This window comes from Macaca fascicularis, chromosome 7 (assembly GCF_037993035.2).
Source record: "Macaca fascicularis isolate 582-1 chromosome 7, T2T-MFA8v1.1".
NCBI classification, from domain to species: domain Eukaryota; kingdom Metazoa; phylum Chordata; class Mammalia; order Primates; family Cercopithecidae; genus Macaca; species Macaca fascicularis.
In genome coordinates, this window is record NC_088381.1 from 107,064,310 (window position 1) to 107,082,371 (window position 18,062).

The 18,062-nt window shown below is 40.7% G+C and overlaps 1 protein-coding gene across 7 annotated transcripts in view; it reads left to right on the top strand.

Annotated features, from left to right (window-relative positions):
• The first annotated feature begins 12,377 nt into the window (after positions 1 to 12,377).
• The window catches only part of MIA2 (MIA SH3 domain ER export factor 2), a 117,753-nt gene continuing 112,068 nt past the window's right edge, over positions 12,378 to 18,062 (top strand). For all 7 annotated transcript variants that reach the window (XR_012415742.1, XR_012415743.1, XR_012415744.1 and 4 more), the window contains exons 1-2: positions 12,378 to 12,686; positions 15,370 to 15,503. Coding sequence is in view for 4 of the 7 variants with exons in the window: in XM_005561141.5 (XP_005561198.3) it covers positions 12,572 to 12,686; positions 15,370 to 15,503 (249 nt within the window). In the remaining 3 variants the exon portion in view is untranslated. The remainder of the gene's footprint in view (positions 12,687 to 15,369; positions 15,504 to 18,062) is intronic.

Consider the following 18,062-nt stretch of genomic DNA (forward strand, 5'->3'; position numbering starts at 1 on the left):
GAAGTTGTAATAGAATCAAACCTAGGCATAATATGTAATGGTTATAACATGAATTTTGACTTCTCTGATTATTTGCAGAAAATTTTAAGCCCTAGCCAATTTCCCTTGCTCCCAGGGATACCTTCAAGCTGATTCTTCTTGTCAGTTTGCGTTTCTACAGAGAAATAAAAAATTCATTTAAATATAAGTTTAAGAAAAATGTTACTAGAAAAGTAAGGACAGTTATTTCTCAGGATTTCATCTATGTTCCAAATCCAAATATAAATGAATCAATTATTTTTATTGTTAATGAGGTTAACTGAGAGTTAATATTGATGCTTTTCCAGTTGTAGAAGACTGCTAAATCCAGAGGGAAAACTTGTGTAGAAGAAAAAAAATTATTAGGAATAGTAAAGTTAATATAATAGTGGAGACCCTTTGGAGTCTCCTTCAGAGATATTAAAGTGAGTATCAGTGTTGAAGTGAACAAGAACATAATTAACAAGCTTTTATTTATTTATTTATTTTTTGAGACGGAGTTTCGCTCTGTTGCCCAGGCTGGAGTGCAGTGGGGCGATCTCAGCTCACTGCAAGCTCCGCCTCCAGGGTTTACGCCATTCTCCTGCCTCAGCCTCCCGAGTAGCTGGGACTACAGGCGTCCGCCACCTCGCCCGGCTAGTTTTTTGTATTTTTTAGTAGAGACGGGGTTTCACCGTGTTAGCCAGGATGGTCTCGATCTCCTGACCTCGTGATCCGCCCGTCTCGGCCTCCCAAAGTGCTGGGATTACAGGCTTGAGCCACCGCGCCCGGCCTAACAAGCTTTTAAATTTATATGTAGGAAGGGAATTTGTTATTCTTTTTTTTTTGAGACGCAGTCTCGCTCTGTCGCCCAGGCTGGAGTGCAGTGGCGTGATCTCGGCTCACTGCAAGTTCCTCCTACCAGGTTCACACCATTCTCCTGCCTCAGCCTCCAGAGTAGCTGGGACTACAGGCACCCGCCACCATGCTTGGCTACTTTTTTGTATTTTTAGTAGAGACGGGGTTTCACCGTGTTAGCCAGGATGGTCTCGATCTCCTGACCTCATGATCCGCCCGTCTTGGCCTCCCAAAGTGCTGGGATTACAGGTGTGAGCCACTGCGCCCGGCCGGGAATTTGTCATTCTTAAACCAACTACAATAATCACAAAGTTCAGATAATTCCAGAAACTTCTGACATAGTGTGGCTTGTAAAGAAGAATTTCCAATCTCTTTTTCATCGCATTGTAGGAGATGAAGAAACAAAGCATAATCCCACAGGAACCAGGAAGAAATCATAACTTGTGATATACAGTCAACTGCTCAGATTGGCCAGGATGACATCATGGCATGGATCTCAACTAGCAATCTTGCCCCATGAAAGTTTTCTAAGTCAGTAAAAATTGCCTTGGATCCTGATGATTTCCTATAAAGTAAAATATTACTTGGTGGCGGAAACATATACTTAAGAAGGTTGTTTTGTGATATCTTGTTGTAATGAAAAATGTAGGCTCATACACATAAATGGTAAATAGTGTTTGAAAATATTTTGAGTCTTGGGGAAATGTGAAATAAATTCTTAGATGATAGTAATAAAAAATGTTTGAGGCATTTGTTATGTGATTGCCTTTTATGTAGGTATTGTGAGATGAAGTTGTGGTTACTCCTGAGTGTAAAAGGATGGATGTGTTTAGTAATATAATCAGACTGGGTTTGTGGAGTACATTTTTGTTGGTGGTCAAAGCCTTGGAAAGCATCTTCTCAAATGTTTTTTTGTTATCAGTAGTATCTTGTTAATCGGTAAGAGTTTGATGAATTAAAATATCATACACTCGAGACAAAAAACAATTAAAACTGAGAAATATTCTGTGTTGTTGCAACATAAGAAAGGAGATGAGAAAGCCTATTACCTCATTTAAAAATGATGTCATGCTTATATTTGAGGTTAGTCAGAGCGTACATTTTGTTGTTGCTTTTAAAACTAGGTAGGCTTGTTTCTAGTGGGTCATTGAGTGTTATCCTGTAGACATAGGTTTAATGGAAGATATTAATAACCATGAGTCCTTGAATAAGGGCACCGCCTGCTCAATCCACTCCATCTCCCTTCTTGTCTGCTCCATGAAGCCACCTGGGGAGGTGAGGCCAGTATTCACAGTCCAGAGCCCTGCTGTACCCTCCCACCTCATTCAGCCCTCACCGGATGCTGCAGAGACTGAGGCTTCTGTTGTTCCTCCCTTCCTCACCTTCCTCTTCTCTCTTCTCTTCCTCACACTCTTCTGTTCCCTACCCACTGCCCCTCTCTGCTATCACTTCATGAGGAGAAGCCTAGTTGGAGGACAGTTAGGTAAAAGCAGACAGACAGTTACCTGCCAATGTATTAGGACCAGAATGAGTCATGGAAATTATTTTCACGAGAAATAACATTTTAAAAAGCAGTTACTTTGTTTTTAAAATTATTTTATCACATTTGAGGCTTCTAATAATTTGTTTTTATTTTGCATTTTTTTGCACCCTCAATGTCAGATACATGTGATTGATCTGATTCTTCACTAATGACAAAAAGCCAACAAGATACATCTATTTAAGCTTTCTCGCTTTTGAGCTGGTGGAAAGGCTCAAAGGTAACCTTTATTGGAGCATTATATTGCAAAGATGAAGAAACAAATAGATATTTATTTTGCTTTCAATGATCTTATATATTAAGTTTCTATTCTGCTAAAGGATTAATAAGCCTCATGAAGAGAAGCAGCAAAGTAAGAATTCTCCACATAATTCAGATACGTTTTCAAGTTAAATGTTAACTTTAAAATGACTTTGGGCCAGCCATGGTGGCTCACACCTGTAATCCCAGCACTTTGGGAGGCCAAGGCAGGTGGATCACTTGAGGTCAGGAGTTTGAGACCAGCCTGGCCAACATAGTGAAACCCCATCTCTACTGAAAATACAAAAATTAGCCAGGTGCAGTGGCGCATGCTTGTAATCCCAGCTATTTGGGAGGCTGAGGTGGGAGGATCACTTGAATCTGGGAGGTAGAGGCTGCAGATCATGCCATTGCACTCCAACCTGGGTGACAGAGTGCTCTGTCTCAAAAAAAAAAAGAAAAGGAAAAAATATTAAATGAAATGACTTTCAGGCTGGGGCATGGTGGCTCACGCCGGTAATTCCATCACTTTGGGAGGCTAAGGCAGGCGGGTTGCCTGAGGTCAGAAGTTCAAGACCAGCCTGGCCAACATGGTGAAACTCCATCTCTACTAAAATAAAAATTATCTGGACATGGTGGCGTCCACCTGTAGTCTCAGCTACTCGGGAGGCTGAGGTAGGAGAATTGCTTGAACCCGAGAGGAGGAGGTTGCAGTGAGCTGAGATTGTGCCACTGTACTCCAGCCTGGGCAACAGAGTGGGACTTTGCCTCAAAAAAAAAAAAAATAATAATAATGACTTTGAACTGTTCTGTATGGTATAGTGGTAGTGGGCATATGACTATGCATTTGTTAAAACCCATAGAACTGTATACTTATACTTACACCACAAAGAGTTAATTTTACCATATGCAAGTATAAAAAAATCAACTAGAATGACAGGAGGACCCCAAGATGGAATGTACTTTGAAGCTACAAGAGGCTAAGTAGTTTGCCAAGACTTAGCATGAGTTCACTGGCAGAGGGGTTGTTTCTTTCTATGTCCCAGGGAAGTCTGAAGAAGGGGGAGAGAGGAAAAAAAAAAAAAAAGAAAAGGGAAAATAATAGTATCAGATCAAGGTTTTTTTAGGGTTTTTTTTTTTGAGAGAGTTTCACTCTGTCACTGTGGCTGGAGTGCAGTGATGCAATCAGGGCTCACCGCAACCTCCGCCTCCCAGACTCAAGCGATCCTCCCACCTCAGACTCCTGAGTAGCTGGGACTACAGGTAGGTGCCATCATGCCTGGCTAATTTTTATTTATTTTTTATTTTTTTTTTTTAGAGGCAGGGTATTGTTATGTTGCTTAGGCTGGTTTTGAACTCCGGGCTCAAGCATTCCTCCTGTCTCCCAAAGGGCTGGGATTACAGGCATTAGCCACTGCGCCAGGCTTTCAAGGTATTTTTATTTTATACATCTTTGAAAGAAATTGATAAAATAAATAATCATAAAGAACTTATCTATTCGTTTTCATGTAGAAATTTTATGCAATACATGCTTTTAAAAATATAATTATTGGCCGGGCGCTGTGGCTCACGCCTGTAATCCCAACGCTTTGGTAGGCCGAGGCGGGAGGATCATGAGGTCACAAGTTCGAGACCAGCCTGGCCAAGATGGTGAAACCCCGTCTCTACTAAAAAAAAAAATACAAAAAAATTAGCTGGGCACATTGGTGGGCGCCTGTAATCCCAGCTACTCGGGAGGCTGAGGCAGGAGAATCACTTGAACCTGGGAGGCGGGGGTTGCAATGAGCTGAAATCACGCCACTACACTCTAGCCTGGGTGACACAGCAAGACTCTGTGTCAAAAAAAAAAAAAAAAAATATATATATATTTATAAATATATATATAAATAAATATATATATATAAATTATTTTGGGGAGGTGTAAATATTAAATTACTGACTTTTTTTTTCTTAAAGAAACTTGGAAGCACGAGGTATCTAGTACTGTGGACACCAAAAAGGCAAGAGGGAGGAGAGGGTACATAAAAGAGAAAGGGATGGCTACAGGGAATAAAGGAAGATGATTTGGGAGAGAATGGTGTACGAGTATCTTACTTTGGCACATCTGAGTCGTACTTTTTTTTTTTGAGACGGAGTTTCACTCTTGTCATCCAGGTTGGAGTGTAATGGCGTGATCTCAGCTCACTGCAACCTCTGCCTCCCGAGTTTAAGCTCCTCCCTCAGCCTCCTGAGTAACTGGGATTGCAGGTGCGCACCACCATGCCTGATTCATTTTTGTGTTTTTAGTAGAGACGGGGTTTCGCCATGTTGGCGAAGCTGGTATTGAACTCCTGAGCTCAAGTGATCCGCCCACCTCGGCCTCCCAAAGTGCTGGGATTACAGGCATGAGCCACTGCACCCAGCCCATCTGAGTTCTTTATAGACATCTAGGGTATTGATGATTGGGAATTAGTAGGAATATTAAATATTTCTAGGCTGTTGCTCATTAACCTATTTATATACAGGAACCTGTCCAACATCCTTGAAGTATTTGGGAATCCAAAGGCTTTTCATAGCTTTGCATGCTGGGTGTTTGGACTTTTACTGCTACTGCTACTATCAATCCAGTGACAAAGATGAATATGGGAAAAGCTAGATCTGATTGAAAAAAATTAATCAAAAGATATAATTGAATTTTTTTTTTAAATGAGAGAGAGAGCAGTTGAGCTACACAACTCAGTACAGAATTTCATTTAGTCATGAGGCATGACTTCTTGAAAAGGAATGACTTCATTTATTTATTCATGTATGTATTCATTCATTCAGTAAAAAGCTATTGAGTGATATATTTATTAATTTTTTTTTTTGAGACAGAGTTTTGCTCTTATTGCTCAGGTTAGAGTGCAGTGGCGCAATCTCGGCTCACTGCAACCTCCGCCTTCCGGTTTCAAGCAATTCTCCTGCCTCAGCCTCCCAAGTTGCTGGGATTAAATGTGCCACCATGTCCAGCTAATTTTTTTGTATTTTTTGTGGAGACAGGGTTTCACAATGTTGGTCAGGCTCGTCTTGAACTGCTGACCTTGTGATCCACCTGGCTCAGCCTCCCAAAGTGTTGGGATTACAGGCGTGAGCCACTACGCCTGGCTCTATTTATTATGTAATTGAACCTAAGAACCTAAGACACCTAAAGAATAAGTAGGAGTTACCAAAGCAAAAAGAGAACGTTATATGATAAAAACACAAATCATATTGCTCTCTTCCTTAAAACTTCCTATGGCTTCCCATTGTACTTAGAAAAAAACTCACACTGCACACTTCCACAGCAAAAAGACCCTGCATGATTGTGTTCCTCGTGTCTGTGCCTCTTGCTTCATCTCCTATTACTCTTCACTTGCCTTGATGTTTCTTGAATATATAGGCCAAGTTCATTTCTACCTTAAGACAGAGTCGCCCATGCTGGAGTGCAGTGAAGCAATCTCAGCTCAGTGCAACCTCTGCCTCCCAGATTCAAGTGATTCTCCTGCCTCAGCCTCCTGAGTAGCTGGGTTTACAGGCACATGCTCCATGCCCAGCTACTTTTTGTATTTTTTGTATTTTTTTTTTTTTTTTTTTTAGTAGAGATGAGGTTTCACCATGTTGGCCAGTCTGGTCTCAAACTCCTGACTTCAGATAATCTGCCTGCCTCAGTCTCCCAAAGTGCTGGGATTACAGGCGTGAGCCACCACGCCTGGCCAAGGCCATTTTTTTCTGACATACTCTAATGCATTTGTATGCCTTCTTTATTTTTGTCTTTAAATCTGGGGTAATGAAGCTTCAGACAATGAAGTATAACCTCCTCATTAATTCTTTCCTCTGCACAGTAATTCTGTCTCCCCAATCCCCCGGTCTTAAGTCAAATGGCACTCCAGCGATGCCTTCCAAGACAACCTTTTCTAAGTAGACGTTTTTCTCCATAATAACTTATCACTACCTGAAGTTATCTCATTTATTTGTTTACTTGTTCTTGTCTGCCTCCCTTCATAAGCATGCAAGGTCTATGAGAGCTGGAACTTTGTCCTGTTCATTCCTATATCTCCAGTCCCTAGAAGAATGCCTGACACATCATAGGCATTCAATAAATAATACCTATCTTAGAAGGTGAGATTTGTATGTGAGATATTAAGCTCACTTGTTCAAAGTTGGTGCTCAACAAACTTTAATTTTCTTTCCTGCCTCTTGATGAGAGTAATCAGTTTGGTTCCCTGATGAGCAAAAATCACACACATATCTTGGATGTAAAGAATGCTGCATACTATTATTCTGAAACAACTTGTAAAGGAATAATGACAGTGTGTGGGGGTATTCTCTTTTTGCTCCCCCAATCCACTCTTAATTCTGCCATTCTGCTCAGTGTCCCTGGAACACAGACCTTTAGGACTGCTTCGATGGGTTCCATTATTTGCTGGCATTTGGCTGGGTTTGGCAAGTGGGAGGCTGCATCAGGAGGTCAGAAGGTGGGAGCAGGGTGAGGTTATCTTGACTGAGTTCCTTTACTGAAGACTTCAAGTTCCTGTTCGGCCGTCCTCTCCTAAGCTCTCTCCAGTCAGTGGTCACGTTCCTGCCTACCTGGGTATGTTACGTCCTTTGTTGGTTTCCCTTAACCCTGTCCCCACCTTTGTTAATAGTCCTTTTATTAAATTCTCCTAAATCATTGAGGAGTGCTATCCCCTTAAAATTGAATGTCCATCTGTTCCCTGGTAAAATTCTTATTGATACAGACAGAATGGGAAAAAGTGGGAGAATTACAATGTGGTCTTCAACACAAAACAACAAACATAGGAAAAGCCATTGGCCGGGCATGGTGGCTCATGACTGTAATCCCAGTGCTTTGGGAGGCCTAGGTGGGCGGATAACCTGAGGTCAGGAGGCCGAAACCAGCCTAGCCAACATGGCGAAAACCCGTCTCTACTAAAAAAATACGAAAATTAGCAAGACTCTGTCTCAAAACCAACCAACCAACCAAACAAACAAAACAACAACAACAACAACAAAAAGGCAAGCCATGGAGTGACTAGCACAGATGATGCATCAAGTCAAAATGTGCATGTTCTGTCATTTCCTTTTTGTGCCTGTGAATCACCAGCTTCTGAGGTTAGGTCCTCTAGAAGCAGATGCTGAGATAGAGTTTGGGGTTCAAAGGAACAAAGCTCTGAAAGGAAGTGGCAGATAGCAGGACTGGGCAGAATGAGAAATCAAATTGCAGTGCAGGCCCTACAAAGACTCAGTCAACCCAACAGGAAGCTCTGGGTGAGAAATGCCCATCAGGTTGTCCCACATGAGGCTGAAATGACTCTGCCTTTGTACTCTCTTGTTTATTCACTAGATTCACTAGATCACCCAGGAAGGGGTGATCTTGGGTAAGGGCATAGGCCAAATGATCCTGAAATGCAGGCTCTATTAGATTTTTTTTTGAAGAATATGAAAATCTTAGCTCTGAGAGAGCAGGCTTCCTACTGATCATTGATTTTGGAAAACAAACTTCCTTTACTTAGGACCTTGAAAGCAAAAGTCCTTCCTTCACTTTAGCTTGCTTAGGAGCTGGGTATTTGTCTCTGCAGGCGCTGGTATAGGTCTCTGCAGCTGAGGCAGGCCCTGACACAGCTGCCAGTGGAGGCTGTTTACTAACTGTACTCCCTGTAGGTGGGCAGAAAGTACTATCTTGGAGAGGGGATGTGGAGGGCCATCTCCACGCCTTCCCCATAAGACTAAAATCTTAATCTCTCCTGGGTCTTATCTCTCACTGCACACACATCATACCATGGGAACTCTTTCCAAAGGCTCTATCCTCATCCACAGTAAAATCCCTCTAGATTAATCAGTTCTCATCATCCCAAGTACCTTCTAATTAAGTTTCCCTGTCTTATAAGTTGCCAGAGTAACAGGCAGGTGTTGAAGAAAATATGTTCCCACTTTAGGAAACCTGAGATACTAAGAGAGAAGACTGTACTATATAGTATCAGAAATAACATCACCAAACAGTAGAAGGACAGCATTCATGATTCTGTCTTTATATTCTCATGGAAAGGGTTGCTCTGTGATTCTATCTCTAGGTACTGAACATGTGTGGCTTTGAGGGTTCATTTTATTATTATTATTATTTTTTTTTGAGACAGAGTCTTGCTGTGTCGCCCAGGCTGGAGTGCAGTGACACAGTCATAACTCACTGCAGTTTTGAACTGCTGGATTCAAGAGATCCTCCTGCCTTAGTCTCCCAGGTAGCTAGGACTACAGCATGTGCCACTATGTCTGGCTCATTTAATCTGTCTTTTTTTGTAGAGATGTGGTCTCCCTATGTTGCTCAGGCTGCCCAGGCTGGTCTTGAACTCCTGGGCTCAAGTGATTCTCCTGCCTTGGCTTCTCAAAGTGCTGGGGTTACAGGAATGAGCTGCCATGGCTGGCTGATGATTCATTCTTTAGCATTATGCAATAAGTACTCTTACTCCCCATATGGTTTGTGAAGAATAGTATAGGCCTTCCAAATCAGTATTCCTGGCTGAGTTGTGTTACCATGACACCTTCCTCAGTTTTAACATTTAGCATTACATTTGATGAATTTGATATATTCTGCAAAATGCATCAGCAATTAGATAATATCTGGCTAAGTTAATACGACTATTTTTTACAGTGAAAGTCACACTTTGGTTTCTTTTAACCAAATGCTCTTTTCCCTTTCATGTGCCATCTCCTCATCCAGCTTTGTTAGAGGCAGTTCATCAACATTGTGCTAACACATTTTCAGATATCTGTTAAATTATAACTTAAATAATGATCTGAACATAAAATGAGATAATCTGAATGCATTAAGAAGCAAGAGTGTAGGAGCATTTCTAGTAGGAGCAAATCTCTCCAGACCAGCATCTTAGGCAAAAATTTTTCTCAACTCAAATCTCCCTCAGGCCAATCAATACCAAATTTAGATTTTGCTGGGCTCTTGCTGTTGTTAACTTAGAACATGATTAAGTCAATTACTTCTGAATTTATCTATAAATTCTTTATATTATCTTTAATATTTAATACAAAAACAAGGAGAGTTAAACTACATTAATTACTAAATGTTTTTGATTTAATACTGGATTTGGTAATATGCAAATAACTCTGCAAATATGCAATATTACAAAATATGCAAATAACCCTGAGCTACATTTGATGCTGAAGAGCCGATCCTTCTTTAAATGTCTTTAACAACACAGCTTGTAGATTTGCAAAGGTACTTAAGAAACTAACCCACATCTTTTTTTAAAAAATAGAGACAGGGTCTCACTCTGTCACCCAGTGTGACAATAGCTCACTGCAGCCTCAAACTCCTGGGGTCAAGCAATCCTCCCGCTTCAGTCTCCCAAAGTGTTGGGATTACAGGTGTGAGGCACCTGACGTAACCTACACCTTTTTGTATGTGTTTGCATACAACTATGCAGTGCTCCGTTGCGATCCCAATGATCCTGAAATGCATGCTCTATCAGATTCTTTTAAAGGATATAAAAATCTTAGCTCTGAGAGAGTGGGCTTACTACTTATCATTGTTTTTGGAAAACAAAGCAACAAACAAACTTCCTTTACTTAGGATCTTGAAAGCAAAAGTCCTGCCTTTACTTTAGCTTGCTCAGGGGCTAGGTATTTGTCCTGTTTGTGTCAGGCACTAGAGGGGAGCGTGACATCATACAAGTGCTGGGTTCTGACCTGAGAATCAGAAGACCAACTGTATGCCCACTGGTATGTCCAAATACAGTGAAAAAGTACAGCAAAGGAGGGCTTAGACAAATATTTTCCAAAGAATGAAATTGGACAACCGTGGTTTCTGAAAATCAACGGAGACCTGGAGTTTTTACCCAAAAATTTCCAATGTGGGATTTTGATCCTTTTTGAGTGACGATAACCTTCAAATAACTGGATTTTCATAGCTTTGTTATTTATTTATTTATTTTTCATTATTATTATTTTTTTGAGATGGATGCTCTTTCTGTTTCACAGGCTAGAGTGCAGTGGCGCAATCTCAGCTCACTGTAACCTTTGCCTCCTGGGCTCAAGTGATTTTCCTATCTCAGCCTCCCAAGTAGCTGGGATTACAAGTGCCTGCCACAACACCTGGCTGATTTTTGTATTTTTAGTAGAGATGGGGTTTTACCATGTTGGCCAGGCTGGTCTTGAACTCCTGACCTCAGATGATCCTCCAGGCTTGGTTTTCCAAAGTGCTGGGATTACAGGTATGAGCCACTGGGCCCGGCTGATTTATTTTATTTTAAAGTAATATATGGGCCAGATGTGGTGACTCATGCTTGTAATCCCAGCACTTTGGGAGGCTGAAGCAGGAAGATCACTCGAGTCCAGGAATTCAAGATCAGCCTGGCCAACACTGTGAGACCTCATCTCTACTAAAAATAAAATATTAGCCAGCTGTGTCCTGCATGCCTGTGGTCCAGCTACTCAGGAAGGAGAGGTGGGAGGATTACTTAAGCCCGGGAGGCTGGCCTGGGCTAGAGTAAGACTCTGTCTCAAAAACCAAACCAAACCAAAAAAGATATATGCTTTCTTTTTAAAAAAATAAAGCCAAACAATATAGAAAAAGTCAAACAATATAGGAAACTACAAAGAAGAAAATACCACCGGAAATCACACTATATACTTCCACTATGTGGGGAGCACTTATTCAGGTATCTTTCTTTCATTCTCTGTCCACTTACAGAAATACGCATACAGTTTTTAAAACATGGAGTAATACTCTACCTGCTGTTTCTGGAGTAGTATTGTTGCAGACAGAGTGACATCTTTACATGGCAGATGACTTGATTCTTGGTGGTAAAGCAAGTGGTTGGTTATAAGTATGGGGTCTCATCGTACCTAGGTTAACATTTCTTTTCCATTCACTACGTGCCATTGAGTGAGTGATTTAACCCATCTCTCTGTGCCTCAGTTTCCTTATATACTAAAGTGGGGATGATAATATTACCTACGTCAGAGAGTTGATGTGAAGGTTAAATCAGATCAGATATTTAAGTACTTACTTAAGACAGTACCTGGAACATAGTAAGTACTTACTACATTTTAACTATTGTTCTTTTTCTTTTTCTTTTTTTTTTTTTTTTTTTGAGACGGAGTCTCGCTTTGTCGCCCAGGCTGGAGTGCAGTGGCCGGATCTCAGCTCACTGCAAGCTCCGCCTCCCGGGTTTACGCCATTCTCCTGCCTCAGCCTCCCGAGTAGCTGGGACTACAGGCGCCCACCACCTCGCCCGGCTAGTTTTTTGTATTTTTAGTAGAGACGGGGTTTCACCATATTAGCCAGGATGGTCTCGATCTCCTGACCTCGTGATCCGCCCGTCTCGGCCTCCCAAAGTGCTGGGATTACAGGCTTGAGCCACCGCGCCCGGCCTTAACTATTGTTCTTAACTAAATAAGTTTTAACTTCATAGTAACAACAAGGGGTTTTTAAATATACAAGTGGAATCTTTTTAAAAATACTTTTCACCATGATATTTCAAAGCCATTCTTTTAACATAAATTATTACTATTTTTGCACACACTATGTACATTATCCACTGAAATTAGTATTTGCAGGTAACTACGCTTTTGTGGAGACCTACTTAAAAACTGTCTTGTTGAACACAAGGTACCTTTAAGTGAGACAGTTTTACATGGGCTTCCTTTATAAGACATTAGTCCAACTAAAAATCCTTGTTAATTATTAAACCCTTAGGTGTTACAGGAATACCTGACACTGCAGATTGGAAACAGACAGTGTTTGTCTTTCAAGTTAAACCAACAAGTCGGTAGAAAAATGTAGTTATCAAGAAATTTTTAAAACTTCAACCCTTTTTCTCTTATATTTAGTAAAGAGAGTAAAATATCTCCTGTTTTGGCTGACATCTCTACAGCCTGAACAATTGGCTTAAACCTCACTTGGGATTCCTGGTTGCTTGTTTTAGCATGGAGAAACTTGGCGTCCACCGAATCTTTCTTCTGGCTATTTCTCTGACAAAGTGTCTGGAAAGTACAAAACTGCTGGCAGACCTGAAAAAATGTGGTGACTTGGAATGTGAAAGTAAGTTTGCTTCCCCCGCTTCTTCTCCTCCTAAACTGGGGCTCTGAAATGACATAAAATCTTATTGTGGTCATGCATGATAAAAATGAGTACTGGTATCATTAAGAAATATTTGCATTATGAAGCATAGCTTGGTGTAAAAAAGAAATGTTGGAAGCAAAGCATTTTGTGATAGTATTTAATACAAATATACAAACAGCAAAAATCAGTCTGCTATAGAAATATATCAGAAGTTAAAATGATATTAATTCATACCTCAAAAACAAACTAATCAGCCCTTTTACTATTTTTAAAGATAAATCTGGGAGTCTCTGAGCCTATTCTGGCTCAGAAGGCTGCCCCATTAAAAAAAAAAAAAAAAAAAAGGATAAATCTAATTGATTCACATGAAAAAAGACATCAGGCTAATTTGATAGTCCTTTATTTACGAAAGCCTTTTACTTTTTAGTTTCTGTTTCACACACAGAACTTTCTGATTCTCATGACGTTCCTAAAAAGTGTTCTTATTTCAAACCATCATGATTTATTCTTCTAAACCTTATCAAATGTTAATCATTTCTGTGTTATTATGTAAAAATACTGAAACCAGGGTTAGAATATAAATTTTTTATTTATATCATTGAATATAAAGCTTTTTTTTTTTTACTGTAAATGGAAATTAATTTCCATTCTATTAAGAACTAATTTTCTGTTATTCTATGGTGCAAAATAAATTATATCCCAATATATTAGAGTTGCTTTAAATAAGTTATTTTTCCTTTTGTTTTTATGTTATAATAAATATGTATTTTTTCTCTCGCAGCAAAATCAAGAGTTGCTTTAAATAAATTCTACCTTTTTGTTCTTTTTTTCTGAGATGGAGTCTTGCTCTGTCGCCCAGGCTGGAGTGCAATGGCACCATCTGACTCACTGCAACCTCCGCCTCACAAGTTCTCCTGTCTCAGCCTCCAGGTGCACAACACCACACCCGGCTAATTTTTTGTGTTGTAGTAGAGACGGGATTTCACTGTGTTGCCCAGCCTGAGCTCAGGGAATCCATCCGCCTCAGCCTCCCAAAGTGCTAGGATTACAGGCATGAGCCACTGCGCCTGGCTGTGAGAATTACTTCTAATTTGTAACATGAAAATTAAAAATGGAAAACATTATTAGTATAAACATAAATAATTTATAAGTAATAATTTTGAGTAAACATTCTTCCTTAACTTTTTGGACATATAACGTAATATGTAGAGAAGTTTGCTATATGATGTTTTATTGTCATAATAATCTTTTGGCTGGGTGTGGTGGCTTGCACCTCTAATCCCAGCACTTTGAGAGGCTGAAGTGGGAGGATCACTTGAGTCCAGGAGTTTGAGACCAGCCTGGGCCACATAGTGAGACCTCATCTCTACAAAAAATCAAAAAAGTTAGCTGAGCATGGTGGCACAAGCTATAGTCCCAGCTACTAGGGAGACTGAGGGTGGAGGATGGCTTAAACCTGGGAAGTGGAGGCTGCAGTCAGCTATCATTATGCCACTGCACTCTAGCCTAGGCAACAGAACAAGACGCCTCAAAAAAATATATATAAAGAAAAAAAAAGTCTTTCTTTCCCTCTTTATATTACAACATCATTTTAGTTTTCTTAAGGCCAGACATAGAACCTGAAAAGGGAACATTCAAATTTATAGAAATTTATGATGTTATTTTAACTTTAATTGCATGACAATAAAAATATCTTGTTTTACACATGTCAGTATAATTATAATAGATAATATGGTGTGTATATTACTTCATGTGTTGAACTGCTGAATCTGGCATATGTGGCTGTGATTCGTTCATAGTTATTGAGGGCCTACTACATGTTGGGTTGGATGGGGGGCAGGTGCTATGCATCTAAGGAGAATAAAATGAGATGTAAGATAAGTTTCTTCCCCTTCAGAAAATTTAATTTTAGTGAACGATGACAAGACAGGTTAAATGAAACAGTAAATAGTGATGCAGCCTAGTAAGGATAATAGGTAATATTAAAGTTCAGAGAAAGGGCAATCGGAGTAGGTTGGAATAATCAGGCTGCCTCACAGAGGAAGCAGGGCATGACTTAAGCATGAAGGGGCAAACAGGTGTCTAGACTGGGGAAAGGACAGAAAGAAAAGCTCAGAATAAGGAAGGAGATTTTGCAGTGAGAAGAACCTCAGGGCAAATCGGGCTCCACTGGGGTTGTGTGACCAATTCTCTGAGCCTTCACTAAAGACTCATTTGTTAGACTGAGATGAAATTATTTACCTCATAGGTCTGTTTTAAGGATTTAATAAAATAAAAATATGAGAGCAATTATCATAATGCCTAGAATATGGTAAGTGCCAGGAAGAAAACTGATTACCTTTTTTCCTTTCCTACAGACTAGAGAATGATGATGATACGTTCCAGGGACAATGGATAAACAAGCTTGAGTGTAGCCAAGTCTGTGTGAAGGGATAGGAGGAGGTCCTTTCAAAGAGAGAAAGGGGACCAGGTTATGGACAGCCTTGGATACCAGGCCCAAAGGCTTAGACTCTCTAAGGCTACATAGGTTTTTGAGGCCATAAATGATATAAAGATATTAGCATTTGGAAACATATAGGATGGATTGGAAGAGAGCAAGATGAAAGGGGAGAAATAACATTTTAATTTAATGTGTGTGTTTTTCTTTACATGTTTTACATAGCTTTAATAAGCAGAGTCTCAGCCATGAGAGATTACAGAGGACCTGACTGCAGATACCTGAACTTCACTAAGGGAGAAGAGATATCTGTTTTTGTTAAACTTGCAGGAGAAAGGGAAGATTTGTGGGCAGGAAGTGTAAGTAACTACTTTTAAAAATTGAATGCAGAATAAATGACCAACTTGCACAAGGATTCCTTTTCTTTTCTTTTCTTTTCTTTTCTTTTCTTTTCTTTTCTTTTCTTTTCTTTCTTTCTTTTCTTTTCTTTCTTTTTGTTTTGTTTTCTTTGGAAACAGGAAACTGGGCCTGACTCTGTTGCCCAGGCTGGAGTGCAGTGGTGTGATCACAGCTCACTACAACTTCCAACCTCCATGTCCTGAGTTCAAGCCATCCTCCCACCTCAGCCTCCTGAGTAGCTAGGACTACAGGTGTGTGTCACCATGTCCGGCTAATTTTTGTATTCTTGGTAGAGACAGCGTTTCACTCTGTTGCCCAGGCTAGTCACGAACTCTTGAGCTAAAGTAATCTGTCTGCCTCGCCCTCCCAAAGTTCCAGGATTACAGGTGTGAGCCACCGCACCCAGCCAAGGATACCTGCTTTTCATCTTTAAAGAAATGTTAAGAATTTCAAAACACAGTACATATATTAAAAACCCTTAACATATTTAAACAAACAAAAAATGGTCATGTTTAGTGGGAGTTCCAATATTTCTATAAAAGAGGCTTTTTGGGAAGGCAGTATAGTTGGGATGGAGGGCTAAGAGAATGCCTAGAATTCTTGAATTTATTTTTACATAGCATGCATCATTTTTAAAATTAGATTTTTATATTTATTTGGAGGGACTTTATATTATGGGATGGCTAGGCAACCCCAGTCATTTCTTGGTGCTGCCAAAGGTCAAGGTTTTTTTTTTTCGTTTTTTTTTTTTGTTGTTTGTTTGTTTTTTGAGACAAAGTCTCATTCTTGTTGCCCGGGCTGGAGTGCAGTGGTGCAATCTCTGCTCACTGCAACCTCCGCCTCCCGGGTTCAAGCAATTCTCCTGCCTCAGCCTCCTGAGTAGCTGGGATTACAGGCGCATGCCACCACGCCTGGCTAATTTTTGTATTTTTAGTAGAGATGGGGTTTCACCATGTTGGTCAGGCTGGTCTCAAACTCCTGACCTCAGGTGATGCACCTGCCTTGGCATCCCAAAGAGCTGGGATTACAGGCGTGAGCCACTGCACCCCGCCAATGGTCAAGTTGTAAAGAGACTGCAAAGTTTTAGTTAATCAGATTAAAAGACATTTCTTTCTGAGCAAATGAAGGGCTGAGTTGTTATTGAAGAGATCCCCAGAAATGTTGGTAGCGTAGGGAAGCTAGGTGTATAAGTTTTGTTTGTTTGTTCGTTTGTTTGTTTTTGAGACAGAGTCTCGCTCTGTCACCCAGGCTGGAGTGCAGTGGTGCGATTTCAGCTCACTGCAACCTCTGCTTCCCGGGGTCAAGCGATTCTCCTGCCTCAGCTTCCTGAGTAGCTGGGATTACAGGTGCCTGCCACCACGCCCGACTAATTTTTGTATTTTTAGTAGTGGCGGGGTTTCATCATGTTGGCCAGGCTGGTCTGGAACTCCTGACCTCAGGTGATCCACATGTCTTGGCCTCCCAAAGGGCTGGGATTACAGGCGTGAGCCACCGCACCTGGCCCTACATGTGTAAGTTTTTTATAGAAAAAAATAACAGCTCAGGTCAGGTGCGGTGGCTCACACTTGTAATATCAGCACTTTGGGTGGGCGGATCGCTTGAGGCCGGGAGTTTGAGACCAGCCTGGACAACATGGCGAAACCTCATCTCTACTAAAAATATAAAAATTAGCTGGGTGTAGTAGTGCATGCCTGTAAACCCAGCTACTTGAGAGGCTAAAGTGGGAGGATCGCTTGAGCCCGGACGTAGAGGCTGCAGTGAACCGTGATTGCACCACTGCACTCCAGCCTGGGTTACAAAGTGAGACCCTGTCTCAAAAAAAAAAACAAAAAACAAAAAAATAAAAACAAACAAAAACAAAAAAATAAAAAAGACAACCCAGCTGAGAGAGCCTTTTATTTGGCCCAAAGCTTTAGTATGCTGAAATTTCTAGAAGGTTAAATAATCTCTGAATATATAACATGGGAAAATCAAAGATAAATACTTTCCATTGAAAAAAGGTTTCTCTTTGATTGTATCATTATGGTTTATAATGCAAAGGTGCTATGATAAGTACGTTTACTCCCAAGCTGAACAAACATGATAGACTTGATACATATATCACTTCCATATTACATATGCACCAGACCTCTTCTTTTGTATAGCCCCTGTGGTCACTGTTTGAAGGAGCAGATTTTATTTAAAAATTCTCCTTTACCATCAGGGGCTATAGGACTGGACTTCTAGTTGTCACTGGCCAGAATTGCTTGTCTGGCCTCTGCAGTTCCCAACTTGCCCTACTGCTTCTGGTGCCTTTAAAATGCCAATCTAAGGCCAGGCGTGGTGGCTCATGCCTGTAATCCCAGTGCTTTGGGAAGCTGAAGGAGGAGGAACACTTGAGGCCAAGAGTTTGAGACCAGCCTGGGCAGCATAGCAAGAATACACACACACACACACACAACACACACACACAAATTAGTGGGGTGTTTACATGTCTGTAGTCCTAGCTACTTCAGAGGCTGAGGGAGGCTGAGGCAGGA